Source organism: Haliotis cracherodii, unplaced genomic scaffold (assembly GCF_022045235.1).
Source record: "Haliotis cracherodii isolate W230 unplaced genomic scaffold, xgHalCrac1.p SCAF_4, whole genome shotgun sequence".
In the NCBI taxonomy this organism is placed as follows: Eukaryota; Metazoa; Mollusca; class Gastropoda; order Lepetellida; family Haliotidae; genus Haliotis; species Haliotis cracherodii.
The window spans coordinates 21,371,869-21,390,830 of NW_027266297.1; the positions used below are offsets into that span (position 1 = coordinate 21,371,869).

General features: G+C 41.9%; 1 protein-coding gene across 1 annotated transcript in view; it reads left to right on the forward strand.

Annotated features, from left to right (window-relative positions):
* Positions 1-18,962, forward strand: part of LOC139480115 (glutamate receptor ionotropic, NMDA 3A-like) — a 104,784-nt gene that overhangs the window by 58,132 nt on the left and 27,690 nt on the right. The window contains exon 4 of the mRNA XM_071263142.1: positions 680-813. Within this exon, the coding sequence (XP_071119243.1) occupies positions 680-813 (134 nt within the window). The remainder of the gene's footprint in view (positions 1-679; positions 814-18,962) is intronic.

Here is an 18,962-nt window from a genome sequence, read left to right on the forward strand (position 1 = left end):
TTTCATGTATACCAACCACACTAAATAGGTATGTAAATGTAAAACATATCTCAAATGTATTATTATATACAGCCGGGCAAGAAACTATACACCCTCGCATGATGGTGACTTAAATTGAAACAAAGAAACGGTTATTCGAGGGTGATGTGTTTAATTTATATACGGGTTTCAAAGGCGATATTACATGCAGTGTCATCAGATGGATACTCTAGATCTCTATACTGTGTAAGCATAGATAGTTTATGCTTTATAATACATACATACATACATACATACATACATACATACATACATACATACATACATACATACATACATACATACATACACACACACACACTTACATACGTACATACATACATACATACATACATACATACATACATACATACATACATACATACACACACACACTTACATACGTACATACATACATACATACATACATACATACATACATACATACATACATACATACATACATACATACACTGTCATTGGGTTTCAATAGTTTCCTTTTTATCCAGTGACTGATTTTGGTATGGAGAATCTTTGTTGCCAGGAAATATGGTGGTCCGAAATTTTGATGAGATGAGGTAACGGCTAATAAAGTTGTGAAAACACGTGCTCAACCCTTTCCCTTGTGAATATGTTTTAATGACGTGTACTTTCTGTGTAGTTGCTGTCGAAGAAAGTGTCGTTGATCAAGTCGAGTGCCGTTGAAGCCTTCCTGAGTCGGATCAACCCTGATCTGTATGACCATGTGAAGACACACTACACTCAGTCAGCAGAAGAGGCCATTCTCAAACTCAGGTACTGTCTCAACGTCGTGCTGTCTTATGTCACGAGATGCGGAAACGACCTAGTTGCTATTGTAAAAGAATGTTTTGCTACGTCAGACATGGTAAGGATATGTCTTGAAGATATACCACTTGATCAATCATATATGTGTGTTCAGTAGATCTTCCTGATAATTACAGTGGATATCTCTCGTAGATTTGTCACTGGATATGTCTTGTAGATATTTCAAGGGTCTATGTCTTGTAGACGAGTCAAATGGATATGTCTTGGAGGTGTATCAAGTGGCTATGCCTTGTAGTTGTGCCAAATGGATATGTCTTGAAGAGGTGTGAAATGAATGTCTTGTAGATATGTCAAATGGATATCTCTTGGAGGTATGTCAAGTGGCTATGTCTTGTAGATATGTAAAATGGATATGTCTTGGATGTGTTTCGAGTGGCTATGTCTTGTAGATGTGTCAAATGGATATGTCTTGTAGATGTGTCAATGTATGTCTTAGAGATGTGTAAAATGTATCTCTTGTAGATGTGTCAAATGTATGTCTTGTAGATGTGTCAAATGGATATATTTTACAATATGTGTCAAACGGAAATGTCTTGTACATCAGTGCAACTGACATATCCTGAAGACGTGTCAGATTAATGTGCATATGGTGTGTTCTTCGTTGACAACTTGAATCCATATCGCGTCTGTTTGGTATGGATACCGGGACTGTCCACCTAGGCCACGTTACAATGGCTATTCCTGTGTGTATACAAATAACCCCCAGGCTTATTTTGGTATCGTGGATCGGTAGCCTGGCATCGACGTATATAACCGGCGGTATGAAAATGACCCATGATATCATCTAAATAGGTTTATTGAAATCAGCTCATTCCGAGTGAGAACTCCACAGATATATATATGTAATGGGATACTGAGAATAAACCATACACGCTTATAGAATGATGGCGTAATCTCGGGAGTACTTCATTCATCCTCAAAACTGTCCTGGACCCCCCTTCGGTTGACATAGTATAATACTTCTGTTTGACCCTGCGTACATCAGTGCCATCGCGCCAGGATGGAGGTTCCAGTTACCTAGTTGATTGGACTGCTTGGCGGGGAAGGTCAAACATGTCTGTGATATGATCCTGGAATGAAATGATAAAACATCTTTACATTGACGTTACGGGGTCAGTGAGAGCTATGTTCACGTTAAGACCCTCCGCAAACATTGATCTATGTCAAACATTAAAGTTATTCCATTTCTACCACGAAGTTCCCACAGGGACATGGGTGATTTATGTCGACAAGAAATGCTATGTTTAACAGTATATAGGGTACAGACGCATTAACGGCTAATTGCAGTACTGGGTTTCCAGTTGCCCATCCGACTATATCCAATTGAAATTATCATATACGTTGTCGTCGTAATAAACTGGTTTATGTTTTTTGTCTGATCCCACTGTGTGGACGTAGTGAAATAGAAGATATGTAACGAGGGGCAATTTTGAGATAATATGTAACGATTGACGTTGCAAGTTTATATTCATCATTTGGCGTCTTGGCGATCGGTTGCAATTCTTTATGTGAGACATTGCAGGCTATGGAGTATTATGCCAGTCACAAACGACTTAATTATATATTCGAAGACATCTGTATTTTCGTAATTATATATTCGTAGAAAATAGTGGCGGGTTTTACCCCCAGGAAAGGACATGCTTACCCTTTTCGCGAACACCTGTTGTCATCATTGATTTTCAGTCATCCTTTCATATACCTTTCCCCGCTATTTTGCCTTTAACGCTCAATTTAAATATGTTCCGGCAGATTTGTTTGTTTGTTGTTTAACGCCGCACTCAGCAAGATACCAGCTATATGACAGCAGTCTGTAAATAATCGAGTCTGGACCAGACAATCCATCGATTGACATCGTGAGCATCGATCCACGCAATTGGGATACGATGACATGCACCAAGTCAGCGAGCCTGACCACCCGATCAGTTAGTCGCCTCTTATGATAAGCATAGTCGCTTTTTACGGCAAGCATGGGTTGCTGAAGATCTATTCTACACCGGATCTTCACGGGTACATTCCGGCAGATAATCGAGACTGATTATTCTCTGGCAGTGACGTTTTATATATATTTGACAAGGTCAGCAGGTATCACAGTATGTCATCATTAATCAATGCGTATTCCAATGGACCCCCAAAGGCCCTAACCCAACCATACAGCCTAACCTCTTAGTTTTAGATTTAGGTATACATTTTACAGATCAAGAAACCATATTATGATATGACAGTTAATTGCTGAAAGAAAGTTGCTGAAGTTTCGGATGGTCACACCGAGAACCTGGGTTCAGTTGCATGAAAGTAACTCGTAATTCAGTGTGCAGAGTAAGGTCCCTTAGGCGTGCCAGAAGCCTATTATTGTTGGTTCGAATCCAGGTTCACCCTGATTATGTTTTTTCAAGCACCATACCCTTGGTCATGGGTTTGACCAAACTTGGGAAACGTCTAAAACACGCATCACTCCAACATCAAGTTGACACACCATTATATGACGGAAATACTGTTTAAATCGGCATTAATCCCATGTCACTGACTCCCGTAGTAACATTGCTGCAGTATATGGTGTAAAACACACTCACAATGACACAGAATTGTTCATTCAGCAAATAGTTTCTTCGAGACAGATTCAACTAAAAACGCGCTTGCTACATTTGCCCCATGTGACACTATGTGCATCCAGGCAGTGCCTCGTCTCTGCCAAATGTGCATTGAGACGGCGTTGTCATCAAAAACCTCTTCTAATGGAAACACGGATAGCATGTCGTCATGGTGACGTAATACCCCGAACATAATCGCTTGTAGAGGTGATAGTGAGCTGAGAGCTAGTTATCACCCTGTCCCTCCGTAATGACACATTGATGCGACCCTAAACAGTTGTTTGGACAATAATCTCATTTGATGACCTAATCGGGTAAAACGGGAGAATTACCTGCCAGTCACGACAAGCGGAAATAGAAACAAATGGCATGAAAGTGAAATATGTGAGCGATAGCTGCAACTTCAATACTTTTATTCCCGATTGCTTGTCGTGTTGGGGTCGGCTTAATCCTAAATAAAAGTGACAGAACCCGTTCTACAGTCAACAGAAACCTCTGCGGAGCCGAATGTACGATCCCTACAAAATCATAAGCAAATTTATTATAAGGGACTGGTCACTTTTTCTAGGGGCGGTGACGGCGGGGGATTTTGCTCCCCACCCCCACACCCCCAACTCCAATACATGCAACATTTTTTCATGATCACTGCCCCCATCCCCTACCCCCATATCATACGACCTGACACAAAATGCTAACATGTATACGTTTTTTATTTGAAACACTACAGGCGTGTCATTGTTTCATGTCCCCCATGTCATGATAAGTTTTTGCGCCCCCCCCCCCCCCCCCCCCCCCCCGCCCACCCACACACACACAGACACCCCTTACCCCCTATAATAAATTACCAATTCCAAATTCTCTGATGTGTTGACTTCAAACGTCTGAAAGTCCTGGTAAGTACACAATCTTCAGTAATGCTATATTCCCGCGAATGATGCATGTATAGTATTTAGAAGAACTTTGGAATTGTACGAGTAGTTATGTATTGGTATTAAAGTGATATGTTCCTTCGAATGGCATACCTGCCCCTGGTCTCAGCTACAAGTTCACAATGAGCAATGGCCTATATGTAATTAGAGAAATTTATGGCTACATCGATCACATCATATCACTTGGGTGGGTGAACTTCTTTGATCTAAACATTCTTGGGTTGCCAGTTGGCCGGGGCTTAGTCACTCGTTTAGTTCTGAATGAAGAACATCTAAGTCAATTTTAGTAATAAGCTATTTATAACCCCAGCTGGGTTCTGCGGCTACATCATGTAATCCCCACTCATTCAGTAACACATAAGTTCGTCCTTCTCTTTCCCTGTCAAACTACCACGAACTCCGTTAACAACAAGCCATCAACCTTCGTCTTCATGTTAAACGGGGACCATAAATATCCCCCTAATCATGAATGGCGGTCCCTTCGCCATCATGCAACTCCTTAAGTAGGAGCCAAATGTCACTAATACTTGGTTGAAAGGTCCATTATCGATATAATATCTAGACAATCTTATTTGACATCAGTTCTGATAATTTGCTTCTGATCATGTCCGACCAGAAACTGCCACCAGTTTCAGGCCACAGCCTTGCGACCATTTCGTCAAGACTATAAACGTTTCCTAATAAACTATCCCCGACTGGAAGGAAAACATCATAAAATTACTTCCGGTTCCCGATGGTCTGTGATAGGCATTGCCCATTAAAGAAACCAACTTGCGGATGGTAAGGACTGTTCGATGTTGATCCGATATTTGATCCAACAGCCGCGAATAACTTAATGGTACCTAAAGTATTGTTTCACGGATTGGCACTCCCAAAGGTATGTGAATGATGTGCTTCTATCGTTGCCAATATAATCCAGTTGCTTACCTCGTAATAAAGTTATATTGTCTACAGGTCAGCTACAGTCGCGGTTTATACTTGTTTTGTTTGCTACTAATGCCAGCAATAGATTTTAAATGTGTCTGCAGAAAAGAGAAAAAACGTATAAACGTCCGTTCGATCGAGACTGTTTTTCTTCTGAAAGAGTTCCACAAATGTAGGACGTTTCCTTTTGATGAAGTTGGTATTCAGCTCCGATTGGTCATAGAGTCAGACCACTTCCATGTGGGGTTCCTGTATTGGCGCCAATATGATGCGGGCTGGGCTCTCGATGTCTGTCAATGTGATTATTCGTTATGCTAATGATGTGTCTGCGCTGTGTCTGGTTAAGCGTTCCGCCGATTTGATTCTGACTAAGTTAGCTCCGAACGCCTGCTGTTGTGTACATTCCTCGCTACCATTCTACCAATATAATCAACGTGTATTGGTCAGACGGATCATGTGTCTTTTGCACAATGTCTACTCCGGTCGGGGTCCACAAGGCATCCGTGTCCGGCATGTTACGGATAGATAACTGCCGTAGCCTGACGTCGAGACAGAGTCGTCCTTAACCACAGCACGTTTCTTGGTTGACAATAGTACAGACTCCATTGTTGATAGCGTTTAGAAGTTATTACTGCTTGTTAGATCCACCTTATTGTCTAGGTAACGTCATGTACACACATGTACATCCTTGGGAGATTGACCACTAACAGGGATTGAGCTTGGTTTGATTGTCAGGTCTGTTACATTAGGACGTGCTGACTTAATGTAGGATGAAAGCTCAATGTGAGGCGGGTCATACTGTTACCCCTTTGGTTGAATTCCTTGAGCGTTGGTGTAGTGTTGACAAACCATGGATTATAATGGGGGCGAATCTGAGATTCGAACATACAACCTGCGGATCCTGACACGGTTAACACCGGACCACCCGTTCCCCTGACTACCAACTGTAAGATGGGTGGTATTCCACCTTAGTACCCGATAAGCTTAAAATGTGATTCATTATGATACTGAAGTAAATCATAACAGATTATACAGACAGCATATAATCGATAGTTGATAACATTGGCGAATAGATTCTACATCATGTCAGTGCTAGAAGGAGTGAGGGTAGCGTGTACGTATTAATTTGTAATAGGTAATTTATCAATAGACGCAACAAAATTATGTCCATAATCATAAGAAATATCTTCGAAAAGCAGAGCCCTGGTTCCGAAAATATCACGAGCGTGTGGTTACGAATCACTCTCAAATAGCGATGTCCGCATGTCCGCATGTACGTGAGCGTATTCTGCACCAACGGCACCCGTCACAAACACGTGCTAAGGCAAAGGCATACCTTTCCCAGAATGATGGCAGTTTATGCTTGTTTTGCCAGACACTTGATTGTCCCTGTTTATACCCCAGACCGAATGTATTGTGTGAGCGAGTCGATAAGTAACTGCGTCAGAATGATTGTGAAAATTAGAATATTTGAAGAACGTATTGAAAGCGCATGAAAAGCGCACCTTCTGGCCTTCATGCATGGCGGTCATAACAGATGGGGACAAACCTACTGGCACTTTTCATAAACGATCGTTTTGACATCCTTGCTGGTTCAGTGATTGGCCTTCACACTTGACGGTTTCCCGAATGGCAGGGAGTTAGAGTTCATTGTTATGTCATTGTTTAATTAAGAAATATAGACAAAATATACAACTCCTGATACACATGAATTCCACTCGGCACGTGGTGGAAGTGTCTGATGGGATCACATGATTTCAAAACCTGGTTGAAGCACGTGGACAGTGTTGACTAGTGCACGTGGTGGCAGTGTCTAACTAGGTCACATGTTTACAATGTCTGATTGAAGCACGTGGACAATGTTGACTGGGGCACGTGGTGGCAGTGTCTGATTAGATCAGATGGTTTCAATGTCTTGTTGAAGCACGTGGACAGTTTTTACCAGTTCACGCAGTGACAGTGTCTGATTAGATCACATAGTTTCAAATATAATTGAAGCGTGTGGACAGTGTAGTCCAGGGTAGAAGGTGACAGTGTCTGATTAGATGATATGGTTTCAATGTCTGGTTGAAGCACGTGGACAGTTTTGACTGTGACACGTGGTGACAGTGTCTGATTAGGTCCCGTGGTGTCAATGTTTAGTTGAAGCACGTGGACAATCTTGACAGGGACACGTGGTAGCAGTGGCATTGTCTCACTAGGTCGAGCGATGCCAAGGGAACGTGTCTGACAAGGGAACATGGTGACAGCATCAGATTCGGGCACATGGTGATATGATGGCAGTGCCTGTTTGAGTCTAGATCAGATAAAGATAGTGTCTAACTAGGGCCTGTAGGGGCAGTGTCTAACTAGGGCCTGTGGGGACAGTGTCTAACTAGGGCATGAGGGGACAGTGTCTAACTAGAGCATGTGTGGGCAGTGTCTAACTAGGGCCTGTGGGGACAGTGTCTAACTAGGGCATGTGGGGACAGTGCCTAACTAGGGCCTGTTCGGACAGTGTCAAACTAGGCCATGTGGGGACAGTGTCTAACTAGGGCCTGTGGGGACAGTGTCTAACTAGGGCCTTGGGGACAAGATCTAACTAGGGCATGTGGGGACAGTGTCTAACTAGGACCTGTAGGGGCAGTGTCTAACTAGAGCATGTAGGGACAGTGTCTAACTGGGGCCTGTGGGAACAGTGTCTAACTAGGGCCTGTAGGGGCAGTGTCTAACTAGGGCATGTGGGGACAGTGTCTAACTAGAGCATGTGGGGACAGTGTCTAACTAGGGCCTGTGGGGACAGTGTCTAACTAGGGCATGTGGGGACAGTGCCTAACTAGGGCCTGTAGGGACAGTGTCTAACTAGGGCATGAGGGGACAGTGTCTAACTAGGGCATGTGGGGACAGTGTCTAACTTGGGCCTTGGGGACAAGATCTAACTAGGGCATGTGGGGACAGTGTCTAACTAGGGCCTGTAGGGACAGTGTCTAACTAGAGCATGTGGGGACAGTGTCTAACTAGGGCCTGTGGGGACAGTGTCTAACTAGGGCCTGTAGGGGCAGTGTCTAACTAGAGCATGTGGGGACATTGTCTAACTAGGGCCTGTGGGGACAGTGTCTAACTAGAGCATGTGGGGACAGTGTCTAACTAGGGCCTGTGGGGACATTGTCTAACTAGGGCCTGTGGGGACATTGTCTAACTAGGGCATGTGGGGGCAGTGTCTTACATGTCATGTGGGGACAGTGTCTAACTAGGGCATGTGTTAACAGTGCTAGGGCATGTGTTATCATTTCTAGGGCATCTGTTATCAGTTCTTGAGCATTTGAATATGACGAGGACACGTGGTGACAGTGTTGATAGAGCTGGAGGTTGCATTGTCTCGCTCGGGCACGTCTAATGTGGCGTAATTGACCAGGTGATGCAGTGATAAAGTCCACGCTGTGTTTGAGGACGTATGGAAAATTGGAACCCATCATAGCGTTAAAGCATCGTGTAATCAATTCATGACACACGCTTTCTGAAGGTCATCAGAGGATTGTACCTTTGCACATGGAATGCAACTTTGCGAAACGCCTACATTGTCTATTTTCATGTTGACAAATAGAATGTACGTGGTTTATGTGCGTTTAGACTTGGTGCGGTCTAAATACGTACTTACAACGGAGAAGCCTAATGAGGAATGTCAGAAACGCTTGGCAATGACTTCCATGTTGACTGGTTGTATCTCTGTCAGTGATACAAGGCCGTGCGCGGTGGTAACAGGCTTGCTAATGGGTAAGGACGTCATTCCTAGGTAACCTTAGCCACTTCTCGGCGTTAGAAGTGTAGGATAAACATTGAAATGTCGTTATTTGGACTGTTTATAGATTTCCTGTCAAGCAGGGTCTCTATGTGTACCAGAGTACAGGGTTGATTTAATCCGAAAGTGCACGTGATGCAGAGTTTCCGCGCGTGCACAGACCCGCGAAGACGTGAAATTTGCAAATTTGTCATAAATCGAGTTTATTTCGATGGGTCAATCGTTAACAATATCAGCACCAACAACGTCTAAAGTAGTTGGCTTTAATGCGTTAAGCGTCTTAATGCAACGTGTATTAGTGAACAAACAGCTCTGGCCTTGATGCATCTATTCTGAGGTTCCGATTAACGCTCTGATTCCTTGTCTCTCCTGTGTGAACGTGATGTCCATAGCAACCATATCATTCACCAAATCCCCATTGTCAGATTGACACCCATCCATCTAAATACCATTGCGCTCAAGTCGACGAGAGTCTGCTTTGGGAAATGGTGTGAAAGTTTTTTCGTTTTTCGTGGGTGACTTTCAAGTCAGTTCAAATTGTTTTGGGTATCGCTTTTGGTGTGTTTCGTCAAGCTGTGATACATCCAATGGTCATATCTATTATCACCATGCCATTCTGTTTGTTTGTATATTGTGGCATCAAGACTAGCACGTAAAGGTTTATGTTGGCTGCATAATGGTTACCCTACTCCTCAATAAATGAAGGATTCGTCAGAATGAGGGGCGGTCGGGTAGCCTAGTGGTTAAAGCGTTCGCTTGTCACGCCGAAGATCCGGGTTCGATTCCCGACATGGGTACATTGTGTGAAGCCCATTTCTGGTGTCCCCCGCCCTTGAATATTGCTAAAAGCGGCGTAAAACCATACTCACTCACTCAAACACCAATTCACCAATATCAAACGATTATTACATACATTTGCCCTGGTTGTTCTGAAACCATAACGAGAATGGCCATTGTGGACAAGTACTGTTGCCGATATCTAGTAACTGAGCCCACAAAACTTCAAAGATTCCCATAAATACATAAGCGGGCTCTTCTGAAACCTCCATTAGAATGGCCTAGCAATGTAATGCAATGTCCCAATGTCGCCACCGTTCCTGCTATTGAGCAAACTACAGGCACCCCATGTCATCAGACAAACAGCAAATATATCACTCAGCACAATCCTCTTTGACCTTTCACAATGTTTAGACAGGAAAAGTCTGACATTGCTAATCTGAACCTGTGCAGTGATCAGAATGTCAAACTGATATTGGGTTTTGCTTCATTGTATTTAAGCTGCTGCGTTATCGGCCACTCAAACAGACAGTTCCAGATACCCAGTGCATCTCTTTCAGCGAGCTATCAACGGCAAACAGTCAGCAGATACTCAGACGGGCAGGATGGTCCAAACAACGTCCTTCACGACATTGCCTCTCAACTAAATGGTCACATCAAATAAAGATATAGAAAACTTATCTTTTGCATTTTCAGAGTTATTGAAGTTGTTTAATACTCGACCAACATGATCAGACCTGGTCACTATACTTGAATAGATGGTTGTAATTATCCCGCGGGACATCATCAAAGTGATGAAAGATTCAGATCGATCGATGTCCTACAGAACGATGATTGCATGTAGGGTAGACAGGGGAAGCAATGGTAAATACTAGAATCATGTACCGAGCGAGTAAATGAAGCAGAAAAAACATCAGTGCCTGAATCGTAAGGGATGAGGATGATCCATTGACTTTCTTTAAGTACGCTAATAATGGAACGGTTGTACTTCAGTGCATCGTTTGAGTAGAACTTATGCATGGCGGATGAGTGATGTACAAAGTTAATTGCTGAGGTCACATTTTCCGTTGTCCACGGTAATGTTTTGGTTGTCTGTTGTCTAGTTCACGTGTCAGGTTATGTCAAGTAATTGGCCAGTTGTCTAATTACCGTTGTGGCGTTGATGAGCCGATTTGAGGAACATCGATTGTTGATTTCAGGGGTATCAGATCATTACGTATTCAATTGCCCTAGCGCAAAATTTCCATGTACAATGCACGCATAAATGGCAACATGTCTATCAGATTAAAAAATTATAAAAATATAGGTTAAAAAGCATCGCTTTCTGACATACTGATATATGATTTCCAAAATAAAATGGATTGTAGCATTTAAAGCATTAAAACCTCTCTGGTAACATATACAAGTATAGCTACAAGGGCGGTGAGGTAACCTGGTGATTAAAATTATTCGCTCGTCACGTCGAAGGTTCGAGTTCAAATCCCTAGTAGGGTACAACGCTTGAAATCCCTTTCTGGTGTCCCCCCGCCGTAATATTGCTGGAATGTTGCTTAAAGCAGCGCAAAAAGCCCCCACTGGATCACTCACACACTCACTCACTCACGCGCACCCTTCTTCCTTTCCGCTCACTCTCACTCAATTCAATTCAATGGTGTTTGGTATGAAAGGCCACCGACCATATACAAGTCAGTTCCAGAGCCGTATAGTTATATTAATAAAATATTGCAGTACAAGAGTATCAAGACAACAACATCCAACGTCACATAAAAGCATGATGAATACTAGTATATAAAGATATCTGTAGATATAAGTTATAGTTTTTGTTTGACAGTAGACATAGAAAGTAGGTAATAGATATACATGACAATGACTAGGTTACAGACTTGTTAAATTCTTAGAGGCTTTTAAATATTTAAACATCTTCCTTTATCTTCATTTTTAGATCACTTAGACCAAGTCTAAAACAGATGAAGGTAATGCGGAGATGTGTGAATCTTAACTTTGAAAGCTATGACTCTGGTTCGAGGAGAGACTCAATATGACGATATGTGTCTATCTGGAACTTTCTGAGCGTGTAGCCAGCCCGGACATACCTATAGCAGGGGTGCGAAATTGTTGCAAAAACATATTAATGTCACCAATAGATTGCGAGAACAGTGTAAATCCTATTCCTTGATTAAAGAGTGTTAGGCGTATACGGGAGGCCCATGTGTTCTTCCCAATATAATCGAGATATACAAGCATAGTGTAAGCTTTCTTTGGCAAACGATGTTTAGGTATGCATAATAATGTCAGCCGATTGCGTAGGCATCGAGTACAGGATGTTATATACAGTGGAAACTTCTCACATCCACAGCTAGCCATATTACCGGGAGTTGACATGCCTACATTAAGAAATCTTTTACGGGCGAACTGGTGAACCTTTTCAAAAGAAGAAATCTTTCGACAGCACCAAGTTTCTGCGCCACACAACAGTAATGGCTGTTTTTGATAATCAAACAGTTTATACAAAACAGACTGCAATTGTAAGAAAACTTTATTTGATATCTTTGGTAGATTTAACACCGATTTACTGAAAACTTGTGAATAATATTCCCCGACATTATCCATATATTCACCTTTAAGTGGCCACTTTTCTGTCAATGCGACATGTCCTCTTCTAAATCAAAATGTTAGTCTACGTTTTAGTTTACATGTTTCCATTTATCCGAGTTCGCACTCACTCACTCACTCACTCACATCCAAACAGTAAGAGTGAGTGAGTCTCTATTGAAAAACGACCCCAATTGGATATAAACTCCACAACTGGATTTGACCAAAAATTTGAAACGTTTTCAAAACTGAACACAGTCGCCGAAACACAACAATGATACCTGTATGATATACTTCACCATGGAATAGCCACTTCTTGTTTGTTTCATTTTTGCCTGGTTCGATTCCAGACATGGGTACAATGTGTAAACCCATTCTGGTATCCCCCGCCGTGATATTGCTGGAATATTGCTAAAAGCGGCATAAAAACATACTCACTCACTCACTCATACACTTCAAGGCCAATAGCCACCGATCATCGACAGGGGACAAATGATTCCCTCTGATTGTGGTGCCAGTTTTCGAATAAATATGATTACTATTCAAGTTGTCATTCACATCAATACTTAAACATGTGTTTATTAACCCTTACTTTCCATATATGTATCTAACCGTTATCTCAACTAAACCTTGTTTGGAGTTGCATTGAAGATCACTGTCGATAAGCAAACACATGTCATGTCTACAAACGATTTTCAGAACTTAACACATGGAATGCTGTTCCCACGTTAAACACCTTCTCATATTAGGAACATGTGTCTGGTAATGGATGATAGCATCCTAGAAAGACTGTGCTTATAAGCGATACAAGTCTCGCAACTAGCCCTACTCAGAGTTATGAGCGAGAGAATGTTGTTTTACGAGCGAGTCAGTGGCAGGTATCAACGGCCTAGCTACACATTTAAACTAATCGCTCTTTATAAGTGGGCTCCGACGACAATCATTACTACAAACTTTGTCTTACAGAATTATCCCCCTTAGTAGTGCCAGGATCTGCTTATCGTTTGTTCGAATCCCAGTTACGCCCTTACTTTAATATTGTGCTCGGGGATTTCTCCAAATTGGTTTCTCCAAGATGTTACTGAAACGCTATTGGAAAGAGGTGTTAAATTCAACCATAAACGTTTTTACTACGGCGTAAAGAATCTTTTCATCTTGCGTCGAAAACAGCCGTAGGTGACGGTCCACCAGTGGTTAGCAATGTTTCAATAGTTAGTTTGTTCATCCAAAATACAAAATATGTGTCAATGAATAGGTAGGGGTGTTATGCAACGTAACTAAATCTCATATAAGGAAATGTCGATTATTCCCATTACACATGGGGGCACGGGTGGCCCAGTCTTCTCAGGCGCCGCGATTCGCTGCGCAGAGTTGCGTCCTTTGGGCACGCCAGAAACGTGGGTTCGATTCCCGTTTCGCCTCGATTATGTTTCTAGGATTGTCAGCGCCATACCCGTGCTCGTGGGTTTAACAGAAGTGGTAAACGTCTGAGACCTGCATCACTTCGGGCTTTCCTCCCACATTAAGCTGACACGCCGTGAAACAAGCTCACAGTAACTGAATACTATTAAAAGCGGCGTTAACCCCAACTCGCTCACCCATTACACATACAAGCCTGTGTTTGGGGGTCTGACAGGCTTGAGCTTCTGTACACTGTGTACGTGAAACACCTAGAGACAGTCCAGCTGACCTAATCACCAGTGCGAATAAAGCAGACCCTCACATTACAACTGTCGATAATCCTGGCTTGAGGAATCAAAGTATCGATGAGCTTCCAAAAATTGCAAGTTACTGACATCTGAGAGGTTCGATATCGCTGAGCGTTTGAGTGGTGGTGTTGAGTAGACACTGTAGCAATCCAGATGTCGATCAGTCGTGAGGAACTTTAACATAGACTTACGACAGCCGTAGCGCTGAAACGGAATTCTTATGTATTCTATGTGTATATGTCTATTGTCAGCCCCGATACTGGATGCTTTAGAGGGTTCTGGATACTATGGTGTGTGATGGCGGAAATTCTGTTAGACTTGTACCATGGCGTTTTTGGATGATGGATTACCATGGACACATGATATCGGCAGTAAAGTAAAGACTGGAAATCTGGAAATTAAATCGTCTCCAAATTAATACGACTGCTGACCCCTAGCCAAATATGCGACCCAATATCAATGCGACTCCCCTCAACCCATCCCCAGTATCCCACCTCCTCAGGTTAGTGATTTTTATGTGAGGAGAAGGATTGTATTAGTACCTGGCACATTCGTCACCACTCGCCCCTTTCTGTAACCTGCAAGAAGACTCGTCCCCCTATTGATGAATGTTATGTGCGAAAATACGACAAACCAATCAGAATGCGCGTATGATATCAAGTTCTTCGTCAAAGAATCCCTCGGAAATAATTTTTGATTTTACATAAGTCTTGCATCTAAAAATATACCCAAGACACATTTAAATGTGCTCAATCATACTGTATTATTCCGCATGTCCAGATTTGCTCTAAATTGCACCTGAAACATATATAATATATGGGGAAATGTATGTGAACCATTACGCAACGAGTTGACAATTGTTTTAGGTATGCCCGTTTGCGCTAAGACGGAACCCGGTCGCAAAAATGGCCATGTGAGGGGCACGAGTCGCTATTCGGCTTGTCCCGGAATAACACGAGTTGGTCACGTATGTACCTGGCACTCTAGCAGTGACTTTTGGTCTTAGTTATTCGTTGAATTTACGTTGATACACTCTACGTATGCAATGTACTGTCTACGGAAACGAATGAATCGGATTTAATATGCAATGCTGTCTTTATTTCGGAGGATCGAAAGAGATGAAAGATGTAATTAAACTTGCCTGATTTGGAATAGCGTATTATCCACAGCGGAGGAAGAATGTTTGAACGAGACTTGGGTGATGTCTCGCGAGATCTCGAAGTCTACATGATTCTCTATGACGGAATTGGTTGATAATGACCCTTCCCTTAGGTCGTAACGCCATCTAGCGGAGACAGCTCTGTGCATCGGGCAGCCATATTCCTTAATTGAAATTGTATTTACAAACATGAAAATTTCCAATGTAAAATAAATAGAGGCAATAACTGCGAGTGATATTCAATGACCCCGTGTAATTGGATGGGACCGCCTCTAGACACTTGGAGTGTATAGCATTGATTCGATAACCCTCCATTTCCACAGAGCAAATTTCAAAATCAAACTAAATATTTGAAGGCTATAAATATTGGACTGACTTTATCAGTTCGCGCTCAACAACAAATCCTGAATATTCTGTGAAGAAGTAGATTCTAAAGATTTGTAGGCTGATGGGATATTTGAGAAAGTTTTGATTTTCGGTTTAGCCATCGGTGCTCGGCTTGCTTCTCACAAAATGATTAGTTGTATAGTGTGCAGACTTGTTCATTTCAGGGAGGTAAATAGAGCAAGCAAGACTGTCTTTGAGACGGTAGAAAAGTGTCCGCGTTCGATAAAATGCTCCGATTCAGTCAGAATCAATGCACCAGGAGTTCCGATCTTGTTTTCGAAGCGAGTGTCAGTTTACGACGAAAGTCTGGACTGTGTTAACATTGGGCGATCAGGCTGCAGAATTAGGACGGTATAAGGATCAAGTAGAGGTGGATCATAGGTTACGTGGATACTTTACACCTAGTTGATGCTTATGTCGAACATTAACGTGCTTTGGTAGTGTAAAGAACACTAGCTACTCCCTGGCATGCATATATCCCGAAGAGCACGGGTCTTTTAGCTTTGTTTACTCTTGTGCTCTTGTACTATAGATTTGGAGAAGAATATTGGTTGTTCGTGACGATAAAAGCATCCGGTATGTTTCAAACCTCTTCGTCTTTCCTTTTCAAGAAGCTGGACACGTCAATGCGAATGAACATCCCCGAATCCCCCGCCCTGTTGTTAAGGGCTGCCATTTAATATTCTGTGGCTCAGAACTACAAGCAAATGCAGGTAAATCTATCATGTTCTATTTTGTAGTACCTGAAGGCGAATTATTTTTTCCAGATTTTACGGGATCAGAGTTTCTTCAAATTAGTCCTTAATATCTAACTCTTCAGTATTTTACAGAAGTGAGCATATAGTTTTGTTAACATGGACGGGACCCCAAAACAGTTCGTTATATCCGTCTGTTCGTTTTAAGGGTGTTCCTCAAAAACGAAGTTCACTGTATTTCCAATTCTCACACACTATACCAACTGTCAACCATACAGTGATTTAGCAATGAGACAACCGTCAGCTATGAAATACTATGTTAATAAGGACGGGTTGTTGAACTGAGATCGCTGTATACATAACATGGCACCAAGGGATCACGTCCATGAAGTGGCCTCAACATTACGTATACCTTGCTTCTTCGTTTGACATAGAACTCAGTTTCAATAAATACCCTTACTGAACATGACCTAAGACAGTACTACATGCTTGACAAAACACTCTAGGTAGGGTCATCACGGTTCATTTTTGAACTGGTTATTCGTCTTTTTATACCGATTAACCATTTCATGATATAAAAATATTAAAACCATCTACAGTGCCATACTGGCTTTATTCCCTTTGCGTTTGGGACCACACAGCAAGCAGATTGATATACTGAGGCAAACTGTATATTAAATGTCATTTTACAAATATTTTAAAGTGAGAACATCAGATTGTGAACATATTAATATTTATAGTTTCACAAACGTAAGTGGAAATGATACCGTTTTCGAATACCGTTTTCCACATTTGTGAACCGGTTAGGAGTTGTAGTGAAACCGTAACTGGTTATCCGAGTAATCGCGACGTTTCTATTTTCTGGTTAGCATGTAATGTGATGATCGGTCAGGTGTGTCATGAGTCAGGTGTGTTTGTCGTGGTATAGCTGCCTGGTAACGCAGCACAATAGCATAGCGTTGAGAAACTGCTCGAGTTTTATGACAGTGTAACGCTGCTCAAATTTTGTTTTAGAATTACACTGTAAAACATTTTGTAACATTGTGTGCGTATGTATTCAGTGATATATCTGTTATATATCATTTCCATCGAGGGATATATATCCCAATCCACACAGATTATGAGGGATAGAAAGACAGATTTATGAGATAAGAGCAGACAGGGGTATTGTACTGCACGCCAACTTCAACAGACGCCATTAGCAATTGACGATTTCTTCCTATTCAGTATAAGCTAATGAGGATGAACGAGACGCCTTGGACAATTATTGGGATGAAATCTGAGCAAATGTCATTGAGATTTTCCCATATAAAAACATTTCCATGTCCGGGACGAATTCGCAATAAAGATTGAATGGGACTGCCTTTACAACTCACTGCTCACAATATGAAAAGAAACATTTTTCAAAACTCGGACAAAGGCATCAGTGTTTGATGTTCAATATGTCTGTTTTAGCCCTGACCAGACACACACAAGTAGTCCATAGACACATCACACCCTGCCAGTTATGGAGGAGTCACCATTTCCGCGCACACAAAAGAGAGCCACACTTTGATGTCGACAACTAGGGTTCCTGTGGCAGATTTATCATATGGTGTACCATAAAGTGTTTTGCTTGTGTTTCTCCCGTTTCTCAGAGGAAAACATGGCGTCAGTCAGACCCTCCATTCCCGAATACCAATAACTGGTCGATAGCCAACAATCTATCAAGAGCAAACATGACTGGACCCGCAGCCCTCAAGTAAAAGAATGTTGTAAAGTGTTCGAAGAAGGACATTCATTTCCATGAAACAAGAAGAAAATATTTATATTGGTATTATTTTAATGCATTTTCAAACAAAGGATTCAGTACTTGATTTATTTCCATCTCGATGACCTGGATCATTCATCTTGGTTTTATCAGACTTTTGTAGTGGAACCTAAACTGTGGCTTTGATGTTTCTGTTGGATAAATGTAGGAAAGAAAATGAGAAATATTTGCATACTATCAGACCTATTGGAAAAATAAGAAAAAAACCTCGAATCGATCTTTAAACAAAACAAATGATTTTCTTCACGAATATCACGTAAGAAGTTAACAAGATTATTAAAGAACTAATGAATGTTCTTCACGAAGGTTTTGTGACTTATTAGTTCCGTAATTAGACGACGGTCATACCATATAAGGTTTTTCAGGAACGGTCGATTATTCCCATTACACATACAAGCCTGTGTTAGTGGATCTGACAGGCTAGTATTGAGCTCCTGTACACGATATATGTGCAACACCCAGGGAGAGTCTAACTGACCTAATTACCAGTGCGAATAAAGCAGACCCTCACATTACAACTGTCGATAATCCTGGCTTGAGGAATCAAAGTATCGATGAGCTTCCAAAAATTGAAAGTTACTGACATCTGAGAGGTTTCGATATCGCTGAGCGTTTGAGTGGTGGTGTTAAGATTAAAGTAGACTTATATGTAGTCGTCGGTAGCACTCCAGATGTCGATCGGTGAAGGTAATTAAATGAGCTCCTACAAAGCCTGGTGTAACGTTCTCAACCAATAGATCAACCAGCCGT